We start from the raw sequence: 21,779 nt of genomic DNA, 5'->3' as shown, positions 1-21,779 counted from the left end.
GCCAACGAGGATAGGGTTGGCAATGGGGTTGGGGAGGGTTCCCCATCCCCATCCCTACTGGGGGATTTTACCCCTATCCTCGCCCCCATCCCCGCTATTTGAAGGCAGGGTTGGGGGCGGGAATTCCCTGTCAAGGAAACGGGTCCCCGCGGGGACCCATTCCCCATTTTCCCTTTTGTTTCCCCATGGGGCTTTTATATATATATATATATAACCTAAAATTCTATTTGGTTTGGGTTTAGACATTTTAGTTGGGTTTTGATTTGGCTAAATTAAAAAATTAGATATAATATATATATAAACCTAATCGGGGTGGAGGCGAGGATGGGGATGGAGTGGGATCCTCGATCAAACTAGGGATTCCCTACCCCGATCGAGGCGGGGTCCCGCAGGGAATTTTGCCAACCCTAATTGAGGAACAATTAACGAGCCATCGAGGATCAACTTTCTTGGTAATGGCATGCCCGTGGAGTGCATCTCGAGGGTAAAGCGATAAAATCACACATGGATAACGTTCTATAGGTGTCCATTTTTCATTTCGACCTCCCAAATCAGGAAATCTGTACAAAAAAAAAAAAAACCTATAATTCAATTCAGAGAGATGTGAAGGTCATGTGTTAGTTCCACATTCACCGCACATAATTTACATATTTTTAAAATAGTCTATTTTTCTTTTACTATTCAATGTCACATATTTGGAAGAATCTCTAATAATTTTATCTAAAAGCAATTCATCATAAAATTTTGGGGATAGCTCATTTGGGAGAGTTAGATTGAAGTCTTGAAGGTCACTTGTTTGTTCCACGCTCATTGCAAATCTATATTTTCTTTTTTCTTCAATTTCTTATATTTGTAAAATACTATAATTATCTTATCTTTTAACACTTAAATAACAAGTTACAAGTTGTGGGGATAGTTTAGTTGGAAGAGCATTAGACTGAAGATTTAAAGGTCACGTGTTTGATCCATGTTCATCGCAAAATTTTTATCTTAAATAATTTTCTTATAAATATGTTATATTTACCCAAGTTTTGGGTTCATGTGGGATATATTTGAAATAAACGATAATTACATCTTACTATTGTTAAACATCAAGTTGCGGGGATAGCTCAGTTGGGAGAGCGTCAGACTGAAGATCTGAAGGTCGCGTGTTCGATCCACGCTCACCGCAAAATTTTTATCTCCGTTAGGATATATTTGGAATAAACGATAATTACTACATCTTGCCATTATTAAATACCAAGTTGCGGGGATAGCTCAGTTGGGAGAGCGTCGATCTAAAGGTCGCGTGTTCGATCCACGCTCACCGCAAACATTTTATCTTAAATGGTTTTTTTAGATATATTTGGAACAATTATAATTCTACCTCTTATCATCATTGAACACCAAGTGTGGGATAGCTCAGTTGTGAAAGACATTTGTTTTGCAACGCTGCATGCCAGCTCCGGTGCCTTTCAGGACTCTATTGCATCATCATCATGTCAAAAATTTCAAGCAAATGGCCACCATAGCCACCACCTTCTCAACTTCAAACCCCATTTCTCCATCCACCCATCCTGTAATCTCTCTTGTCCAGACCTGCAAATCCATGGACCAGCTTCAGCAAATCCATTGTCAAGCAATAAAAACAGGTCTCAATGCTAACCCAGTTCTGCAAAACAGACTTATGTCCTTTTGTTGTACTCATGAATGCGGTGACTTGAAATATGCACATCACCTGTTTGATGAAATTCCCGAACCGAATTTGTTCATCTGGAACACCATGATCAGAGGCTACTCCCGGTTGGATTCTCCTCAGCTCGGAGTTTCTTTGTATGTGGAAATGTTGAGGAGAGGTTTTGAGCCTGATCGTTACACCTTCCCTTTCCTGTTCAAGGGATTTACAAGAGACATTGCATTGGAATATGGAAGAGAGCTTCATGGCCATGTTCTGAAGCATGGACTTCAGTCTAATGTCTTTGTTCACACTGCTTTGGTGCAAATGTATCTTTTGTGTGGCCAACTTGATACGGCTCGTGGGGTTTTCGATGTTTTTTCTAAAGCTGATGTGATTGCTTGGAATATGATGATTTCTGCTTACAAGAAAGCTGGTGAGTTTGAGGAATCAATAAGACTTTTTCTTGGTATGGAGGAAAAAAAAGTGCTGCCCACCACAGTGACCCTTGTTTTAATCCTGTCGGCTTGCTCCAAGTTGAAGGATTTAAAAACTGGGAAGCAGGTCGATAGTTATGTGAAGAACTGCAAGGTTGAGAGCAATTTGGTTCTTGAAAATGCTCTGATCGATATGTATGCTGCTTGTGGGGAAATGGATGCTGCCCTTGAGATATTCAGGAGTATGAATGACAGAGATATCATTTCTTGGACGACCATTGTATCTGGCTTTACCAACATGGGAGAAATTGATGTTGCTCGGAACTACTTCGACAAGATGCCAGAGAAAGACTATGTTTCATGGACTGCCATGATCGATGGATACATCCGTTTGAACCGATTCAAAGAAGCATTGGAGCTATTCCGCAATATGCAAGCAACCAATGTAAAGCCTGATGAGTTCACTATGGTCAGTATTCTGACTGCTTGTGCACATCTAGGGGCCCTCGAGTTAGGAGAATGGATAAGGACTTACATCGACCGGAACAAGATCAATAATGACACATTTGTTAGAAATGCATTAATAGACATGTACTTCAAGTGTGGAAATGTTGAGAAAGCAGAAAGCATATTCAGAGAGATGTGCCAGAGAGACAAGTTTACATGGACAGCCATGATAGTTGGCCTTGCAGTCAATGGCCGTGGTGAGAAAGCTCTTGATATGTTTTCTGAAATGCTAAAAGCTTCAATTATGCCAGATGAGATTACTTACATCGGCGTTCTTTCTGCTTGTACACACACTGGCATGGTAGACAAAGGACGAGAGTATTTTCTTAGTATGACAACACAACATGGCATTGAACCCAATATCGCACACTACGGTTGTCTGGTCGATCTTCTTGCTCGAGCCGGTCATCTAAAAGAAGCCCACGAAGTCATTGAGAACATGCCAATGAAACCCAATTCCATTGTCTTGGGGGGTCTTCTAGGTGGTTGTAGAGTTTATAGAGAAGCCAATATGGCTGAAATGGTTGTGAAGCAGATTCTTGAGTTGGAGCCTGAGAATGGTGCTGTCTATGTTCTCCTGTGTAATATATATGCAGCTTGCAAGAGATGGAATGAGCTGCGAGAATTGAGACAGATGATGATGGACAAAGGAATCAAGAAAACACCAGGTTGCAGTTTGATAGAGATGAATGGCACAGTCCACGAATTCGTAGCTGGGGACCGATCACACCCTCAAACCAAACAAATTGATGCTAAGCTAGACAAAATGACCCAAGAACTGAAATCTGCGGGGTATTCACCTGATATCTCAGAAGTGTTCCTTGACATAGCAGAAGAGGATAAAGAGAACTCAGTCTTTCGTCACAGTGAGAAGTTGGCCATTGCTTTTGGACTCATCAATTCCCCGTCTGGGGTCACGATTAGAGTCGTGAAGAACCTTCGAATGTGCACGGATTGTCACAATATGGCGAAGTTAGTCTCAAAGGTGCATAATAGAGAAGTAATTGTTAGGGACAGAACCAGATTCCACCATTTCAAACATGGTTTATGTTCGTGTAAAGAGTACTGGTGATAGCCTTCAATGCTTAAATCAATAACCCCCCCTCCCTTTCTAAATTCAACTGTTTCTAGCTGTTTACTGAGATCTAAGTTCACAAGACGTAAGCATTTGTATTCAAGAAAAAAACTCCAATATTTCCACAATTCCACCTGACTACAGAAAGAATTCAAAATGTATTACATTCGGTATTAATACGGATTCATAATGTCAAATGACCAATAAACTCCACTACTTCAGCCAATTTCGACTTGACAGTTGCTCTAACAATCATATAGCCAACGTGAGAGAAGGAAATCACAATTTAACTTGTTCCAGGGTCAAGAACAGGAAGCCGGCAATGTAGACTGATTGATTTATCAGTCTGTCGAGAGCCAGGAATGAAGAACTGAAATATCACCGTCAAGCAAGCACCCTGAGGAGCAATGCCATAGAAAGTGCAATCTGGCTTGGCCAAGTGATACTGAAGACTCTTGGCAAAGTGCTTCACACTCACCTGTACAGATTGAGCATCCCCCCTCAATACTGCCCTGGTTGATCTAGTCTGAGCACTTAGATTTTGATCTTCAGCTGGAGCATTTGCTTGTTCCCCTATGACAAATAATTTTCGATACTCAGCACCAAGGGTAATCAACGTAGTAGAAATCTGCACATGTAAATCACCATACTTGCTTATGGAGACATTCAGCAAATCCCCAACATTCTTCATTCGATCCACAAAGTTCTGTAACTGGTTAAGATCAGGAACCTGCACAAGCGTCTGAGGCAAATCTTGTGCCATATCTAGAGCAGTTTGAAGTTCAAGAACTTGAGCTCTTGACATGGGCTTTGAGATTGGTACATCCTGAATGACAGCAGACTTATAACCTTTAGTCTCAAATGTAAGGAAAGGCATTGGTTGGGTGCAATTCAGAGGCAACTTCTTCACCAACTTTATTTGGAGACGATTTCCTGTTGGACCATTACCGAATTCAGAACAACAGATGCTAACACTACTACGAACGGCACGGTGGAGAAGGGAAATGTCTATGGTAAATGCAATGCGATCATCATTCTGGCTGGAGATTCGGTAATCATCAAACAAAGCTTCTTTACGAAACTGAGCAATTGATTGAATTCCATCACCATTAAGAAGGTTATGCAGGAAGATAACATAATCTCTAGTCAAATAGAAATGACATATCTTGCCCATCTTGTCTAGGGCAGGTAGAAACCTCTTCTCCAGAAGATTTACCCCATTATCAGTTAGATATGCCTTAAACTTCATTTCTCAATCTACTAGTAATTCCTGCTTAAACGCGCTGGAAATAGAATGGAAACGAAACGATTCCCAAAAATAATGTAAGATCAAACAATATACTCTTTCTGCAAATTTAGATATCAAAACATCTACGAACGTGGAACTAAAACATGGGATAATCGAAGTTCATCCATTCTAAAACCATTATGGATCAGAATTGACTGAAACGATAGGTATGATAGAGAAACCAAACAGGAAGTTTAAGAAGAGAACGTACCTTGAGTGTTGAGAGCAGAAGCTATGGCGTTCGAGGTAACTTCTCTGGTAAAGGAATCGAGACGCGAGCTTGAGGAAGAAGAGCTTTGCAAAATTCGCGCCAAAGCGACTGAAATTTCGGGTTTTCACTTTGCTTGGCGCTTGTTCTCCTTTCCCTTTATATTAAAAAATTCCGCCAAAATGTTTTACAGAAATAGAAAAAAACAAAGAATTGATCACATCAATAGAATTTTGTCAAGATTATTAAAATTTTGTTATTTTGTAGGAATAATTTTCCTTATTTTTCTATTTTTGAAAATTTTTTTTTCTTTTTTTTTCCACTCTCTCCAATTTTTTTTTTATTTCGTAGTGGGAAAGTATTTAAAAATCAACACTTACAAAAATTTTCTAAATATAATTGATTTAATGTTCAATTAGAAGTTGAGTCACTGTATGGTTTGAAGATAGAAAAGAATTGTACTTTAACACTCTTGTAGCTGATATAAATGGCAAGGGTAGATGGATATTGAATTATATTATTGACAGAGAAGAAAGGGATACATGAAAATACTATAAAACATAGCAAAGTTGTAATTATTGTAAACGGTAAGACCCTCAAACGACGAACAAGACAACAACAAACGATCAGGAAATCGCGGTTGGGCAAAGAACAGAACCTGCAAAATAAAAGCTCATTATAGGCTAAATCGCGGAGCTCGCTCTATTTAAGATGTTTTTCGCGGCTCTGCCCAAGTGTGTAAGGAATTTTACCACGCTGTCCCCAGGATAAAATAACCCAAAAAGAAATTTCGGTCGAAAAGGCACCGTTACCGACCGGAACACATGCCCTTCTGACTGAATGCTCGAAAACAGAAGCAGAGAAATAAAGAAATCATAGGAAAGCGATGAGAATCGAAAGAAAAATTGATGTGATTGAACTGCTGAAGGGCGCGTCATATATAGGCCTTCAGAGTTGAACTGCCGTGAGAGAGATGCATGGGCAACCTCTGAACGTGCGAAGGCGGGCTGACAGGAAAACGCACGTGCGGAAGATCGAAAGACGCAACCAACTGGGAATTTTTTTTCTTTTTAAAAAATAACAAAATAATGAGATAATTAAAAATAAAAATAAAAATAATATTTTTATTACGGAAAAATAATCACACACACGCGTCCTACCGGACGGACAGACGACGCGCGTGTAGGACGTCCACCGAACCCACATTAGCTTATCTCCTCACTCCCTCCAAAACATGGGTACCCCTTGGTTGGAGTACAAAAGGGAGACTTCATTTTCAAAATTCTCCAATGTGGGATTCTCCAACCAAAGGTTGGTTCCCTCTAATTAAAATAATAATAATAATAAATCACCCAACAATCTCCCACTTGAAAAATTAAACATAAGAGATAAAAAAATTCATCGAGCAGTTTCAGTCTATACAGCACTGTGCATAAGTAAAGGTGTCTTGCGACTTGAACTTTTACGTAGTGTAGATGATTCAGAATATACTATAGTAACCCTTGATTTTGAACTCTATCTCTAACAGCATCTCACACAGAGTGTTATTAGGGTGTAGTTCGAAAGCTCGTGCTTTAAGGCCTAGCATGTGTATCCCGGTTTAGTAAATGCTCTAGAGAGTTTGCCTAAAAAAAACTTCATAGGAAGCGACCTCCACTTTCACATTCACATAGGTGAGTTTATCAAGAGTGCTCATATAGCTAGGTACCTTACTTGTCATCAAGTATAGATCTCATTAAGAACCGAGTTCAACCTTTCTTATGCTTCAGGATATCATGCTCAAACTCTAAGTCATAGGAATGGAACCTGTGTTTGGTTTAACATGATTCGCTATATATCACTAGTGATCAGTTATTACCCGTTGAACCTGTTTTTTGGGATCTTCACTCTACGGGTTGGGTTCTCCTCACAGTGATTCATCTTTCTATAGGCACGAGTCCCATCATTTCTGAAGTTATGAAAACCTTCTCTCTAGCCAGTCCTTTCGTCAAAGGATCTGCCAAATTTTCATTAGTTCATATATGATTCATTCTAATTGCACCAATAGTGAGAAACTCTCTAATGGTATTGTGCTTACGGCGTATTTTTCGTCTCTTTCCGTTGTAGTAACGGTTCTGAACTTTTGCAATTGCTGTTGTACTATCACAATGGATCAATATGGCTGGTACCAGCTTTTCCCATAAGGAATCTCTAATAGCAGACTTCAAGGCAACCTGCTTCTTCACTAGCTATCACTAGTGCTATCATTTCTGACTCCATCGTAGATTTGGCTAAAATAGTTTGTTTCTTGGACTTCTAAGCGATAGCTTCGCCTGCTATATTAAAGATATGGCCACTCGTAGCCTTTGAATCATCCTAAAGAGAGTTACAGTCAGCATTGCGACACCCTTCCAGGACATTGGGAAACTTCTGATAATGTAATCCTAGGTTTTCGGTTTTTCTTTAAGTATTTCATAACCCTTTTGATGGAACACGAGACATACGTAGTGAAATAAGGATCGAATTACACTCTAATTGCTTTTAATTTAAAGGAAAAAAACATGCAAATGAAGGAAAAAACAGTAAATTAAAATTACCTTTGAAGCTTCTGAAAACCACTTTTCCTCGCTGAATCTCAACCCAAACTCTTCTGGATCACCACTAGAGTTGACCTACTATCCTCTGGACTCAGAACCGGATTGTGTGACCTGGTGGATGAAGAAACCGAGAGAGAGAAAGAGATGGAAAAATAAATGGATTTTTCTTTTAGTTTTGGGTTTTTTTTTTTTCAGCCCAAATTTAGAAAACTATTTTGGCAAAAATGGAAAAAGTTTTTCATCCATAATTGAAAGCCCAATTTATAGAAAAAAGCCATGCAACAATTCCATGAAACAAATCCATAAAAACCTAACACTTAGAATCCACTATCTAAGTGGGCTTAATGTCTCCACTATAAGCCAACACCTAGCCCATTATTTTGTTAGTGGAATTATCCAACAAAAGTTTGGATTTTCCCACTAACTTTAATCAAAGGGCAAAATAGTAATTTTGTCAAAGTTAAACTTTGACAAAAAAGTCAACATTTTGACTTTTTATGATTTTTTCCGTGTTGACTAATTTTGATCTCTTGAGCATGAATCCGCATTCATTTTCTCGAAATTCAAATCACATTTGAATATAAGATCGGTCAAAGTTTGATTTTTCAAAGTAAAAAGTCAACTCTTTGACTTTTTACATCTTTGACCATTTCCATTATTTCCGAGCTTCCGAATATGAACGTATTCATATTCTTGATATTTAAATCATATTTAAATATTAAAGTTGTATCTCTAAACTGAAAACCGGCCACTATATCACATATACTTGTCGATTTCTCTCTCTTCACCTAATTCGAACAATTCGAATCATTCTATCATACTGTTTTAAGTTTATTCCATATGAGCTAGTAGGGGAACCTAATGGATCTATAGATCATGGGCTCTACCGATCCGAGATTAGCTGGCTAAATTCTTTAGACGAAGCTAATCAATATTCGTTAACTAACGGGTCATTCCACTATAGTCCCGTAGTTGCACTCCCCTCACTATAGATATATTTGTGTCCATTTGATATAACCATGATTAGTAAGCTAATCCTTTACAGGTTATTCGTAATCTCGGCTGGGCCATAAAAACCGTTTTACCCCCAAGACTACATCTTGTCCCTTAAGTTCCACTTATCCTCTAATGAACAATTGGTTTAAGGTCCAATCTATAAACCAAACCCTTATCAGGCCAAGGAAAAGGTGGGGCCCCTTGTTCAAGACCTGGATTCAGTACTAAAGAGAATAACCTATGTACTATCCCTATAACGGGTAGGAGTGAATTCTGTCTTAACCCTATGTTCCCAACTATCCACCTGATCTTACCTTTGAAATGGGAGGCTTATTGGGCCAGCGATAATGAGCCGCCCTCACCTATGCAGATCTAAGGATAATTCCAAGTGAACAGGAGTTCATAGTTAGCTCATGATTGAGATTAAGTTACCTAGGTCATAACGAAATAGTCAGTTTTATACATAAAACAACATTTAGAACGTAAAAAGTGACTATTTCATGGTTCAGTCTTATGCAAACTCATTGCATAGGATGCCCCCACTCCATATCTCTATATGAACGATTCAAGATCACATCGTTTGTACTAACTACAAAATGGGTCGCATCCATAGTGTCCTCAGAACAAGGCGCCCAACCTTATTCCTATACTATAAACCATTTTAGGCTATATATTTGAACTTGATCCACATTTATGTTATTACATAAAGTTCAAACTTCATTAAATAGCCTCAGAACCTTAGTTTATTGGATTCAAGATTACAATTTTATCGAAAAACAAACAGAATATGTTTATTAATTTACAAACTTCGAGTTTTATGACATAAAATCCAACACCTTTCTATAGCATTTCAATGTTCTTTATTGGGCCTGCTTGTAAACCTGTAAAGTAATCCTACAACATAAGCTATGTCAGGCCTAGTGCAGTCAGCAGTGTATGTAAGACTGCCTATGATGCCCGCATACTCAGATTGATTAACACTGTTACCAGTGTTCTTGAACAACTTGACACTAGGGTCATAAAGAGTACAGGCTGGTTTACATTAAAAGTAATTATATTTCTTTAGAATCTTTTCTACATAGTGAGATTGATCCAAAGAAATTCCCTTTTCAGACTTAGTCACTTTTATGCCTGAGATTAAACTAGCTTCTCCTAAGTCTTTTATGTCGAAGTTTGCACTCAATATTAATTTCACATCATCTATGACGTGCAAGTTTGACCCAAAGATCAACAAATCATCTACATATAGACATAGGATAGTGCAAAAATTATTTTCAAACTTATAGTAGATGTCTTTATCACTTTCATTATCCTTGAAACATTTAGATAGGATAAGGTCATCAAAATTTCCATGTCATTGCTTAGGAGCTTGTTTTAGTCCATAGAGAGATTTGTCTAATTTACATACCTTATTTTCTTGACCATGGACTACAAAACTCTCAGGTTGTTCTACGTAAATCTCTTCTTGAAGTTCACCATTTAGGAAGGTGGTATTTGCATCCATCTGATACACTACGAGGTTATAAAGGGCAGCGAGAGAAAACAGGACATAAATTGATGTAATTCTAGTGACAGAGGAGAAAGTGTCAAAGAAATTTATATTTTCTCTTTGTCCAAAGCCTTGTGCCACTAACTTGACTTTAAACTTGTCAACAGTTCCATCAGTTCTAAGTTTCTTCCTTAAGATCCATTTGCACCCTATTGCCTTGCAATCTGGGGTAAATCTACTAAGTGTGAAGTCCTATTTGACTCAAGTGAGTCCATCTCATCATTTATGACTTCTTGTCATAGGTTGGCATCTACTGAGGACAAGGCAGCTTTTAGATCTTTAGGATCTTCTATATTATAGGTCTGGAAGTCATTCCCAAAATTCTTGGGGTTCTAGTTCTTTTGCTTCTTCTAGGTTCTGGGTCGGTTTCCTCTATAGAGGTAGGATTTCTAATTGGGGTTAGACCACTAGATCCCGAACCCTCACTATTCCTTTATTTAAAAGGAAATCTATCCTCGAAGAAGTCAACATCATTTGACTCAATGATCACTTGGTTTACTAGATCATAGAACCTATAGGCTTTACTATTTAAGGCATAACATATAAAGATGCAATCATAGGCTCTACTAGTTAGCTTTCTCCTTTTCGGGTCTAGAATCATTACAAAGGCTAGACAACCCCATGTTCTAAAATAAGACAAGTTTGGTTTCTTATTCTTCAGTATTTCATAAGGTGAAGTTATGTTTTTAGACTTTGGGATTCTATTTAGGACATAACACACGGTAAGGATGATCTCACCCCACCAATAAGATGCGGCTCCTGAACTAAGTAAAATAGCAACTACTAGCACAACTAAAGTTCTATTTTTTCTTTCGACTTTTTCGTTCATTTCAGGAGAATAAGGTGCGGTCTTTTCATGTATTATTCCATGTGAGTTAAAAAACTCACTAAAGTTGTCTGAGTCATACTCAGTTCCCCTATCACTATGAAGTCTTTTAATGTTTCTATTAAACCGATTCTCTACTTCAGAAACAAATAATTTGAAGGCATCAAATGCATCATTTCTGTTTTTCAACAAATATACAAAAGTAAAATTAGAGCGATCATCAATAAAAGTAATAAAATATCTTTTACTGTTCCTAGTTAAGATGCCATTAAATTCACATAAATCAGAATGAATTAAATTTAGAGGCTTAGAAATCCTAAGTACATAATTATGTGGAGTTTTAGTAAATTTGTCCTGATTACAGTACTTACATTTATCAAATTCATTTGTGGATAACTTAGGTATCATTTACAGCCTTTCCCTAAGGTCTAAATTTAATTTGAATATTCCCTTAGTTGATACTTTTTCCCTACGAATACATTATTTTTGGTAAGGGTATATAAATCTGTCTTTATGGTTTGAGTAAACCCGGCTTTGTTGAGGAGATTGTCCGAGACCAAGTTCTTTTTTATCTCCAGAGTGTGCAGGACATTCTTCAACATAAGGGTCTTCCCGGAGGTAAACTTAAATTCCACCTTGTCGATTCCAGCAACTTTTGTGGAGTGGTGATCCCCCGACAAAATATTATTACCCTTAGTTTCAGTATAAGTTTTAAAGAGACTAAGGTCGTGACAGATATGGCGCGTAGTGCCAATGTCTATCCACCACCCTTCACAACCACCGATCACATTTACTTCTATGATCATGACAACTAACAGTTCTTCTATCAAGTTCGCCTGTCCAGCAGGACGACACCTGTTCCTATAGTTCCTAACCATGTGTCCATGTTTATTACAATTAAAGCAAATGAACTGTACTGTTTCTCCTGAAGGGAGTTTCTAGTTTTTATGTTGGTTCTGGTTGCTGGAGCCACAGTTCTGATATTTCCTCTTCGTTCCTTCTGATTTTTTGTCAGGTTTTACCACAATAGAGGTAGGTATCCCAGGTACGACATTCACCTCCTCCCTCTAGTTCTGCTTCCGAGCTTCCTCCTCAATCCTTAGCCGGGTGATAAGACTCTCCAAGGAAAACTCCTTGGTCTTATGCCTTAAACTGTTCTTAAAATCCTTCCACAAAGGGGGCAGTTTATCAATAATAACAACAACTTGGAATTGTTCGTCTAGAGGCATACCTTCAATAATTATCTCATGGGGCTATCTTTTGCAGTTCATGGGACTGGGCCTCCACAGATTTGTCATCCATCATTTGGAACTTGAGATAACGGTTGACAGCATATTTCTTCGACCCAGCCTCCTCAGTATCGTACTTCTTTTGCAGGGCATCCCAAACCTCCTTTACTGTCTTCACTGTGCTGTAATAGTCATACAGATCATCAGTCAAACCATTTAATATAAAATTCTTACATAGAAAATCTTTCTCCTCCCAGTCAGCAACTTCTTTTATCTATTGTTTAGTTGGTTCTTCTAAAGGGACGATCGACTTATCTTTGGTACATGTGTCGGTAACTTTCTTGATGGTAAGAAAGAACAGTATCTCTTGCTTCCACTATTTGAAGTTTGCTCCTTCGAACCAGAATGGACAGTTGAAGTTGGATGTCATAATGTCGTTGTTGCTAGTGAGGGCCATTAGTGATATAGCAAGAGGCGTCTTAAAATTTTTGTAAACGACAAGACCCTCAGACGATGAACAATCTAATAGAAAACGGTCAGGAAACAGCGATCGGGCAAAGAACAAAAATTGCAAAACAAAAACTCGTTATAGGCTAAGTCGCGGAGCTCGCTCTCTTTAAGACGTTTCGCAGCTCTGCCCAAGTGTGCAAGCAGGTCATGAATTCTGCGACGTCGTCCCTAGGATAAAACAACCTAAAAAGAAATTTTGATCAGAAATGTACCATTACTGATAGGATCACATACCCTTCTGACTGAATGCTTGAAAAACGGAAGCGGGGAAATGAAAAAAGCAGAGGAAAGCGATGGGAATCGAAAGAAAAAATTGATGTGATTGAATTGCTGAAGGACGCGCCTTATATAGGCCTTCAGAGTTGAACTGCCGCGAGAGAGAAGTGTGGGTAGCCTCTGAATGTGCAAAGGCAGGCCGACCGGAAGACGCGCGCAGAACATGTGGTCGGATGATGCGCGCGTGGAAGACCAGAAGACGCGACCAACTGAGATTTTTTTTTTTGTTTTTTAAAAAATAAAAACAATGAGATAAATAACAAAAATAATAAAAATATTTTTATTAAGGAAAAATAATCACACACGCGCGTCTCACACGTCCGAACAGCGACGCGCGTGTGGGAGTCGACTGAACCTATATTGGTCTATCTCCTCACTAGAGATGTTCACGGGGCAGGGTCGGGGATGCCATTTCCCATCCCTGTCCCCGCTCCCCATTTCATTCCCATCTCCGTGAAATTCCGCAACGGGGGTGGGGATTTCCTCACGGGGATCGGGTTCCTCTTGGGGAATTTTTTTTTGTTACTTTTTTTTTTTTTTTTTTGTAAAAAGCCAATTAATTTAAATAAGAAAATTTTAATTAAATAATTAACTTTATCACTAAATTGTTTATTATGGTTAGTTTTATATGACAATTTGAATTTAAAGATAAATTACTTAAATTTTGGCCTAAAAAAGCTAATTAATTTTTTAGTAGAAATAAATAAATATAAATCAAATTATTCACATATATAATCTAAATTTAAACATATTCATTATCTTTCTCAATAAATAATCAAATTAAAAAATTAAATATAATATTTATATAATATAATAATAATAACATATTCATTATCTTTCCCGTTTAGCTCACGTGGAATTTTTTCCCCCACTCTCTCCCTCATTCCTCACCTCGTGGAAAAATTGGACATCTCTACTCCTCTCTCCTCCAAAACATGGGTTTTAAGTTTAGACTGCAAGAAATGATACCATATAATCATGTTTCCAAAATTTCAACAAATTTTAAATTTAGCTTTTAAGTTTGGTCTTTACGAAATTAGTTAAATAATAATAGTAGTTTTCATGCAAGAAATGATACCATATAATCATGTTTCCAAAATTTATTGAAAGAGTATATATATGTAAAAACAAAAAACAACAATAAACTAACCATAGGAACTGCACTAAATTCAAACTTGAATTATAAAAATAGAACAAACTTTTTGACCAAATGATATTTGGTTTATTATTATTATTTTATTTTTTAATTGTCCGGATTAGTTTTTTTTTTTTTACTTTTTCTATTTTAGAATATTACATCATAATTATGGAGGTAATTCTTCCTTTTAAATGCAGCGACGAGAATCGACCTTTGAAAGTAATGAATGATTTTACAAATAAACATTTTGAACACCAGGAAATTATTTAATGATTAAATTGTTAAAAAGATTTATTAACAAAATATCATAGTCTATCTACAATAGACCGCAATAGATTACTATCTGTGTCTATCAAGACACAAATAGTAGTCTATCGCGAATAAACATCAGAATTTTATCATATTTGTAAAAATTTTGGTTTATTTTTATATATTTGAAAACAATTTTAAACCTAATTTACATTGACATATTTTATTTTTAAATTAATAACTATCACATTAAAAAAAACAAAAATTTCCAAACAATTCACATAGAGTTAGAGAATATAATGAGAATGTGGATTCAAACCTTCAACGTATACATTAACAAAAGAGAGCTCTCTTTAAAAAGAATAAAAAAAAAATTCAAACAATTCATAAAGTTGGAGAATATACTGAGAATGTGGATTCAAACGAAGCTATAAAAAAAGGTCCATCATTCTTCCACTATTGAATTGTGCAATAAGATGCACAATTCATTATACAAATTTAAAGGATTAATTAACAAATTTTATTATCATTTTTATCCCCCTGATAATATATTTTCATTAGTTATAAAAAAGTGTTGTTTTCAAGTATAGAAAAAATAATCAAAATATTTAAAAATATAGCAAAATGTGTCTATCAGACTTCTATCAGTCTATCATTGATACACACTGATAAATATCGCGTTTATTAGACTGTGACATATTGTTAAATATGTTCAGTAGTTTGCCATTTAAAACAACTTTCCTATAAAAAATAACATAAAGAATAAACGAAACGGGGTTTTGACAAGAGTAACATTCTTGGTTGGATCTCATTCTCTTCAAATAAAGAACATTAAAATTGGAACTTTTGCTGTCAATAGCCAGGAATAAAATTTTCCCCTTTAGTTTAGATCTCCCCCATTCTTCTTACTTTTAGTACCTCCAATTTCATGGAGAAGAGATAAACAGGCACAAGATTCACAAAAAAAGTGAAGACGACTTTACACTAATTCACAGTAAAATTTTCCTATCAATGGTATAACCCCAAAAAAAAAAAAAAAAAAAAAAAGAGCTATTTATATCTAGAGGAGCATGTTATTTCAATTGAGCTTCAGTCTTCAAGCAGAGTTATTAATGTTTCTCTTCTGCTTCATGAACCTTACTTAATGATTCCTCAAAGGCTTGCAATGCAGCTTTGTAATGGTCAAGAGAAATTACACCTTCTTCTACAACTTGCAAGGCACTTTTGTACAGCTGATTGAACCATTGCACGAGCTCGTTATCATCAGCAACATTGGTTTCATGATCCGAAACATACAATCTCTTATAATCCTTCTTCCATCGCGATAAGACGTACCTAGAAGGAATCTCCTCGACCCCGTTGAAATTAAGTACACACAAGGCATGGCGACATAGGTATCCATAGAAGTTAAAGCAACTGCATATACAACGAACCTCGCCTGCTGTTCTGTTGTAAAGAACCTCGTATTCTCGAATCTCCCTCCTGTTACCCTCGCTCACTACGCGTTCCTTCACCAAGAATATGACCAACGGACCATCAACTTGTAACTGTGTTGTGCTGAAGCATGAATACATTTCTTCAACTTCGAACTGGAATTTTGTGAATATTTCTCTAGTAAACACTTTAGAGAGCTGCAACTCAAAAGTACATCTTGTTTTTAAAGCGGGGGAAGAGTTTCTTGATTCTATGTCGGCAGAGGCTTCTTCCTTGTGCTTCTTTTGTAAAGCCAGTTCGTACTTGTCAAGAAATTCTTTCAACGGGGTTTGTTTGTGGACATACTTATTAAAAAAGGGATTTAGCTTCTCCCCTCGACGCATGGAAGACATTCCAGCAAAAAATGTGTCTTTCAAATAAACAGGAGCCCACCGACCTCGATCTTCAAATAGAGATCTAAGCCATTCATGGTCGCTAATTCCAAATCGCTGGATCATGAATCCCCAAGCAGAGTCAAATTCAATGACCTTCAGAGTTTCATAAACTGCTTTATTAAATGCCTTTCTGATGGCATCATAATTCCGCAGTCCTCCCAGCTTCTCGGGCACTTTCTTCATGATATATGACAAACCAAAGCGATGTTGAGACTTTGGCAATACTTCTGCAATTGCAGCTTGCAAATGCTTGCACCTATCCGTAATAATTGTTTGAGGAGAGCGGCCCGATGTACATGACAGCCAAGCTCTAAATAACCAAGTATAAGATTCTGTTGTCTCACCAGCCAAGAGGCCACAACCAAGCAGCACTGATTGACCATGGTGATTTATTCCAACAAATGCCACAAGGGGAATCTCATATTTATTAGACAAATATGAATTGTCAAAGCAAACAACATCACCGAAAAAAGCACATGCAGCTCTTGATCGAGCGTCAACCCAAATCATATTACGTAGGCGACCTTCGTCATTGAGATCCATCAAGTAATAGAAATTCGGGTTAGTCAACTGCATGCGGCATAGGTAGTTATAAATGGCTTGCGAATCACCTTTTTTAAGGTTTAAATGATTTGGATGGTCAGGAAAAATCCTAACTTTTTTGACACTAGAATCTGATGTCCCACTGCCACCAGCATCAATCACAAGTGCTCGATACAATTTGATAGTTCGATCTTCTGCATCAGAGCTTAATTGTATCTTCCTCTTAGCACCACCGTTCATCTTCTTTATCGACTTGTAAATCTTAGACCCTAATAAATGGTTATGCTCAAGTGAAACTTCAAGAATCCTCCATCTTTGTGAGTCCACGAGCCTCATCCTGATCATTGCAGGACAACCAGTTCTGGTATCCTTCCGTAATCGGTTGACATCTTTAATTCTTTTGAAACCTTGGCTGCTGCAACAAAGTACCGCACCATACTTTTCCCTACTATTCCGCTTAAACCATGAATTCTTCACTCTGACACGAAAACCAACTTCCTTAGCATAACAATTATAGTAATTGTAAGCATCTTCATAAGATTCAAATTCCATTCCGACAGCGGGTGCAACAAATTCCTTCCTTCCATGATAACCATCTAACTCTGAAATTGGGGCATCTTCATCTCCCTCTTTATGAATGTCACTGTGTTCCACATGAGGTGATTGGTCACTGGTAAGAGAGGGTTCTCCCATAATTCATTCAACCCCTAACAAGAACTAACCGCTTTCTAATCAGTAATCAGCACGCGAACAATTACAAAACAAAACGGCTTAAAATTCTGAGGTAGGCAGAGAAAGATCCGGCAGACAATAAACAGCAAACTTGTCTTAATCAAATTAGGCTCAAAATTTTTCAGTAAAGTAAAAATTAAACCAGCAGCTCGCAGAGATAAAACAAAATAAAGAGTCAAATGTTAACAACTCTATTAACGAAATCAATCTATTACGATAATAGATTATGAAGCATTCTGATTTTCAATCCTCCTCAATTTCGACTCTCCATCAGCTCACAAACTACCAGGTTTCAATGCCATAAAGTAAACAAGAGAAACTCATCAGTCATTTCTACAAATTAGGAAGATATTTTAGAAAAAATGATTCAGACAATACAAGAATCTACATGAAACCACCAGGTAACAAATCGGTTTCTGTGTATCTCAAGTTCTCGAAACATTAAATTTAGGGATTTCCTTCCTGCCCACAGTGACTAAAATTCCTAAACCCTGAGGCCTGATCACATAACTTCCAAACAACTCCACCATTAAAAATGACCAGAAATCATAACTCAACAACAATCTTGAATCTTATCCTTCAGCTGAGAGAACAAACAAACAACACAAAACCTCACATCCTCGCATTACCCAAATTTTGAACTCGGAAATAAACCTCATTCCTCTCGTTTCTCAACTTTTCCCTTCCCGGAACACAATTATACGCGAAAGAGAGTTCAAAGTACATCCAGGATAGAAAATGACAACACAAAACTAAACCCTGGAGCACAGTTCAAGTAAAGAAAAGAGGGAATTGAAGGGAATTACAGAACATTGAGGAAGAACGTGAAATCTTGGCGATTCTGAAGCTGTGATCCGAGTAGGAACAACGCCGTCGACCTGAGAACTACGGTGGGTCGGGTCCGGTAAGGATCCGAATTCCTCTATATTTTCTGTACAGTGGATTTCCAAGTTTGGCGAGTTCAACCACCGCGATGGAAGCTTCGAAACTTTCCCCTTATTCCGTTATTTCAAGGTTCTAATGTGCTACGCCCATTTTTCATATGATCTTGTTGAGCTTGGTTGATCTAACGGCTGTTGTTGTTTCTTAGAATGTGAAGATGTAAGTGCAAACGTAAGTTATTTAGTGGCAAATTTTTCAAAAAAAAAAAAAAAAAAAAGAAAGAAAAGAAAAAGAAAACAAATCAAAAGAAAAAAAGTGAATTGCAAAAATCATCCCTAAATATTGTGATAGTTGTAATTATATAAAAAATCAAATAGTCAAACTTATATGAGTTAGAATTAGAGTATTAAAATTCAGATCTTCAAACATAGATATTGTAACAATGGTATAAATTCGAGGTTTTTTTTTAAAAAAAAAATCATTTGGAGACTAATTTTTACCATTACTAAAAGTTTGATGTTCCAATTTTAACACATGTATAAGTTTGAGAACCTAATTTTTACAACTGAAAGTTCGATGATGTAATTGCAATTACTACCATACTTTAGTAGTAGTTTTTGTAATTTATCTTTTGTTTTATTTTTGAGTTCAACATAACGACCAAATGAGAATCGAGTGAAAAAAAGTGAATTACTTGCATCAATAACTTACATAATTTTATAAAAGTGAATTGCTTGCATCAATAACTTACATAATTTTATGATAAAAAAAATGAGAGGTTTTCTTTACGTTTATACCTTGTTATATTTGTGTATATACAATTTAACCTTCTAACCAAATTTGGTCATTTTTAAAAAGACACATATTTTTTTATTTTGTCTCCTTGATTGATTTATAATTTATTTAGGAAAACTAAATATTGTTGAGGGTTGCCTCAGGCAAAATCCAACGTCTATAGGTTGGTCAAGCCCATAAAAAACTGTGAGGCGCATGAGACGTGTACATCTTGAAAGGAAAAAGTTAAATTTTCGGGTTTCAAGGAGACCAACCGAACTGAAATAATTATACTAATTGGAAAATAATCAAGCCGAGCTCGTTCCTGGTGCTCTACAACCTTGAGAATTACAACCACTTGACACCACAATGTTATATGTAACCACTAGCAAGTATTAAGAAAAAAAGTATTATTACGACCCCAAAGGAAAAAGTAAGTAAACTTCAAATGAGAATTCTAACATTACTCTATGTATGTAGTTTAACTACACACTTCCCATATTAACTTAGGCATCTGAGTATGGTCGACTTGACACCACACTGGTGCGAATACTCTCATGTAAATCAACTCGGAATATGAGACCAACTTGAAGAAGTAGGTTTGTAGATGGGTTAAATGGCCAGCAATTATGATGAACATGTATGAGTTTCCCTCACTAGCAAATATTTTGTTTTTGTTTTCTTTCTTCCAACTTATATTATTGTCTATATATGTATTTTCAATCAAACCATTCAAACGTACGTGTGTGTGATATAATAAAGGTAAAGTATCCTAACAATAATGAAGAGCATAAATCGAGTACATTTTGTAGGGATTATATAGATCAGTTACATATCTTTTTCCTTTTTTTTTCGTATAATAAGAAGACCACAAATTTTCAGGAACGTAAACAAATTCATATCTTATTTACATCGTTCATGATAGTTAACATTTTTCCTTCATGTTCACCGTAACAAACAAAAACTGTGGGATTTGGGAATGGTGATGTGTAAAGAAACACACACACACACAAAAAGAAAGATATGTAGCTTACATATGGATATATCTAATCCAATAGGGGTGTTCATGGGTTGGATTGGGTTGGGTTGAAAGAATTTTTAGACCCAATCTAATTATTCGGGTCGTAAATTTCTTCAACCTAAATATCCCTTATTAAAAAATGAATCCAACCTAACCCAACCATGAAATATTTGGGTTGGGTTGGTTCGGGTTAATCGGGTCATTTATTTAAAATTTTGTTCTAAAAAGAAATAAAACGTAAATATGTAAAAACCTAATTTAATTATTTTCATATATTGAATTAAGATTAACTAATCAATTTCAATTTTTATAGTGAAAATTTTCTTTCTAAAGTACAAATAAACTACTTTTAAGAGTTGTTGAAGAATAAATTATTCAAAAAATATTAAAATTAAATAAAATTAAAATCAATATATGTATAAATAATTGTGTTATAAATAACAAAACATATATGTTTTAAGGTTAATAATAAATTTGGGTTGGTTTGGGTTATATTATGTGAATTCATGAACCAACCCAACCCATAAAATTTTCATTTATTTGAACCCAACCCAACCCAAATGAGTTGATAACCCAACCTAAACTGCACAGGTTGGGTTGGGTTGATTGATTTTTTCGGGTCATCGGATTTTTTGAACACCCCTACAATCCAACACATAATGTGAACGGAGGAAGAATGTTTTTAAATACGAATGGAGATGTTCAATCAGAGGTTTCTCAAATGGAATGTTTTGGCACAGTAGATGAATAGGTTTGGCATTCTAAAATGGGTTGTTTGGGACGCCGAGATGATATAGGATGTGGAGAGTTCTGATCTCTGAGGAGTTTTGATCGAGTATAAACGATCGAGTATGATCGAGCATGTTCAAGCATTGAGATAATATATGATACACGGAAGGAAAATGACGGTGAAATACAAAACACGTTTCGAAAATGAGCCCACAAACAATTAAAATTGGTGAGATACACTGAGATAATATAGGTTGTGGAGATATACCATCTTATGTTGGACCCCCAAACAACCCTAAAGGATTAAACAAGCATTTAATTGTCTATATAATCTATTATTATTTTGATTTGTTGATTTTTAATTGGTTGTTTAAATGTTTTTAACACTTAATTCCCAATTAACTTTCGTATTTTCATAATCTATTTGCCTAATTTTTACTATATACTTCTATAATTCATATCCAAAACAAATCTAGGCTGATTTTATTGATTATAAAAATTTATATACATACACATTTATCATTATGTTTTAATCAAATTTATGGGGATGAATTATAATTTGGAAAAAAATATATTTTTTGTCTTTAAATTTTGAATAATAAATACTTTTAATCATCCTATTTTAAATCGACTAATTTAGTCCTAGATGTTTTAACAAATAAATCTTTTAAACATATTCTTGAAATTTATTGACTAAATTGACCAATTTAAA

The 21,779-nt window shown here is 36.2% G+C and overlaps 3 protein-coding genes and 1 non-coding gene across 5 annotated transcripts; 2 read left to right on the top strand and 2 right to left on the bottom strand.

Annotated features, from left to right (window-relative positions):
• Nucleotides 1-1,098: 1,098 nt before the first annotated feature.
• Nucleotides 1,099-1,171, top strand: TRNAF-GAA. The gene has a single exon. It is a non-coding gene; the product is annotated as a tRNA-Phe (tRNA).
• LOC120084638 (putative pentatricopeptide repeat-containing protein At3g15930) lies at nucleotides 1,158-3,823 on the top strand. The gene is given in 2 exon segments (XM_039040449.1): nucleotides 1,158-1,509; nucleotides 1,511-3,823. Coding segments are annotated over 2 exon segments (2,343 nt in total). The 5' UTR covers nucleotides 1,158-1,326; the 3' UTR covers nucleotides 3,671-3,823.
• Nucleotides 3,824-3,932: 109 nt separating this feature from the next.
• Nucleotides 3,933-5,315, bottom strand: LOC120084639. Its single transcript, XM_039040450.1, has 2 exons — nucleotides 5,173-5,315; nucleotides 3,933-4,956 (listed from the first exon to the last, which is right to left on the bottom strand). The coding sequence occupies exon 2, from the start codon at nucleotides 4,920-4,922 to the stop codon at nucleotides 3,960-3,962; it is 963 nt and encodes a 320-aa protein (XP_038896378.1). The 5' UTR covers nucleotides 4,923-4,956; nucleotides 5,173-5,315; the 3' UTR covers nucleotides 3,933-3,959.
• A 9,980-nt stretch (nucleotides 5,316-15,295) lies between these two features.
• On the bottom strand, nucleotides 15,296-18,672 carry LOC120086954 (protein FAR1-RELATED SEQUENCE 6-like). 2 transcript variants are annotated; one of them, XM_039043767.1, is made up of 2 exons: nucleotides 18,468-18,672; nucleotides 15,296-17,646 (listed from the first exon to the last, which is right to left on the bottom strand). In XM_039043767.1, the coding sequence occupies exon 2, from the start codon at nucleotides 17,620-17,622 to the stop codon at nucleotides 15,628-15,630; it is 1,995 nt and encodes a 664-aa protein (XP_038899695.1). In that variant the 5' UTR covers nucleotides 17,623-17,646; nucleotides 18,468-18,672; the 3' UTR covers nucleotides 15,296-15,627. The 2 variants fall into 2 exon arrangements, with proteins under 2 accessions (XP_038899695.1, XP_038899696.1); XM_039043768.1 differs by having other exon boundaries at nucleotides 15,296-17,636.
• Between the last annotated feature and the right edge of the window lie 3,107 nt (nucleotides 18,673-21,779).

Source organism: Benincasa hispida, chromosome 9 (assembly GCF_009727055.1).
Source record: "Benincasa hispida cultivar B227 chromosome 9, ASM972705v1, whole genome shotgun sequence".
NCBI lineage: Eukaryota > Viridiplantae > Streptophyta > Magnoliopsida > Cucurbitales > Cucurbitaceae > Benincasa > Benincasa hispida.
This window is presented reverse-complemented; position numbering and strand designations above follow the sequence as displayed.

Bases quoted from the DNA above. Each gene is read 5' to 3' on its own strand.
- LOC120084639 (XM_039040450.1), bottom strand. From the start codon at position 4,922: ATGAAGTTTAAGGCATATCTAACTGATAATGGGGTAAATCTTCTGGAG.
- LOC120086954 (XM_039043767.1), bottom strand. From the start codon at position 17,622: ATGGGAGAACCCTCTCTTACCAGTGACCAATCACCTCATGTGGAACAC.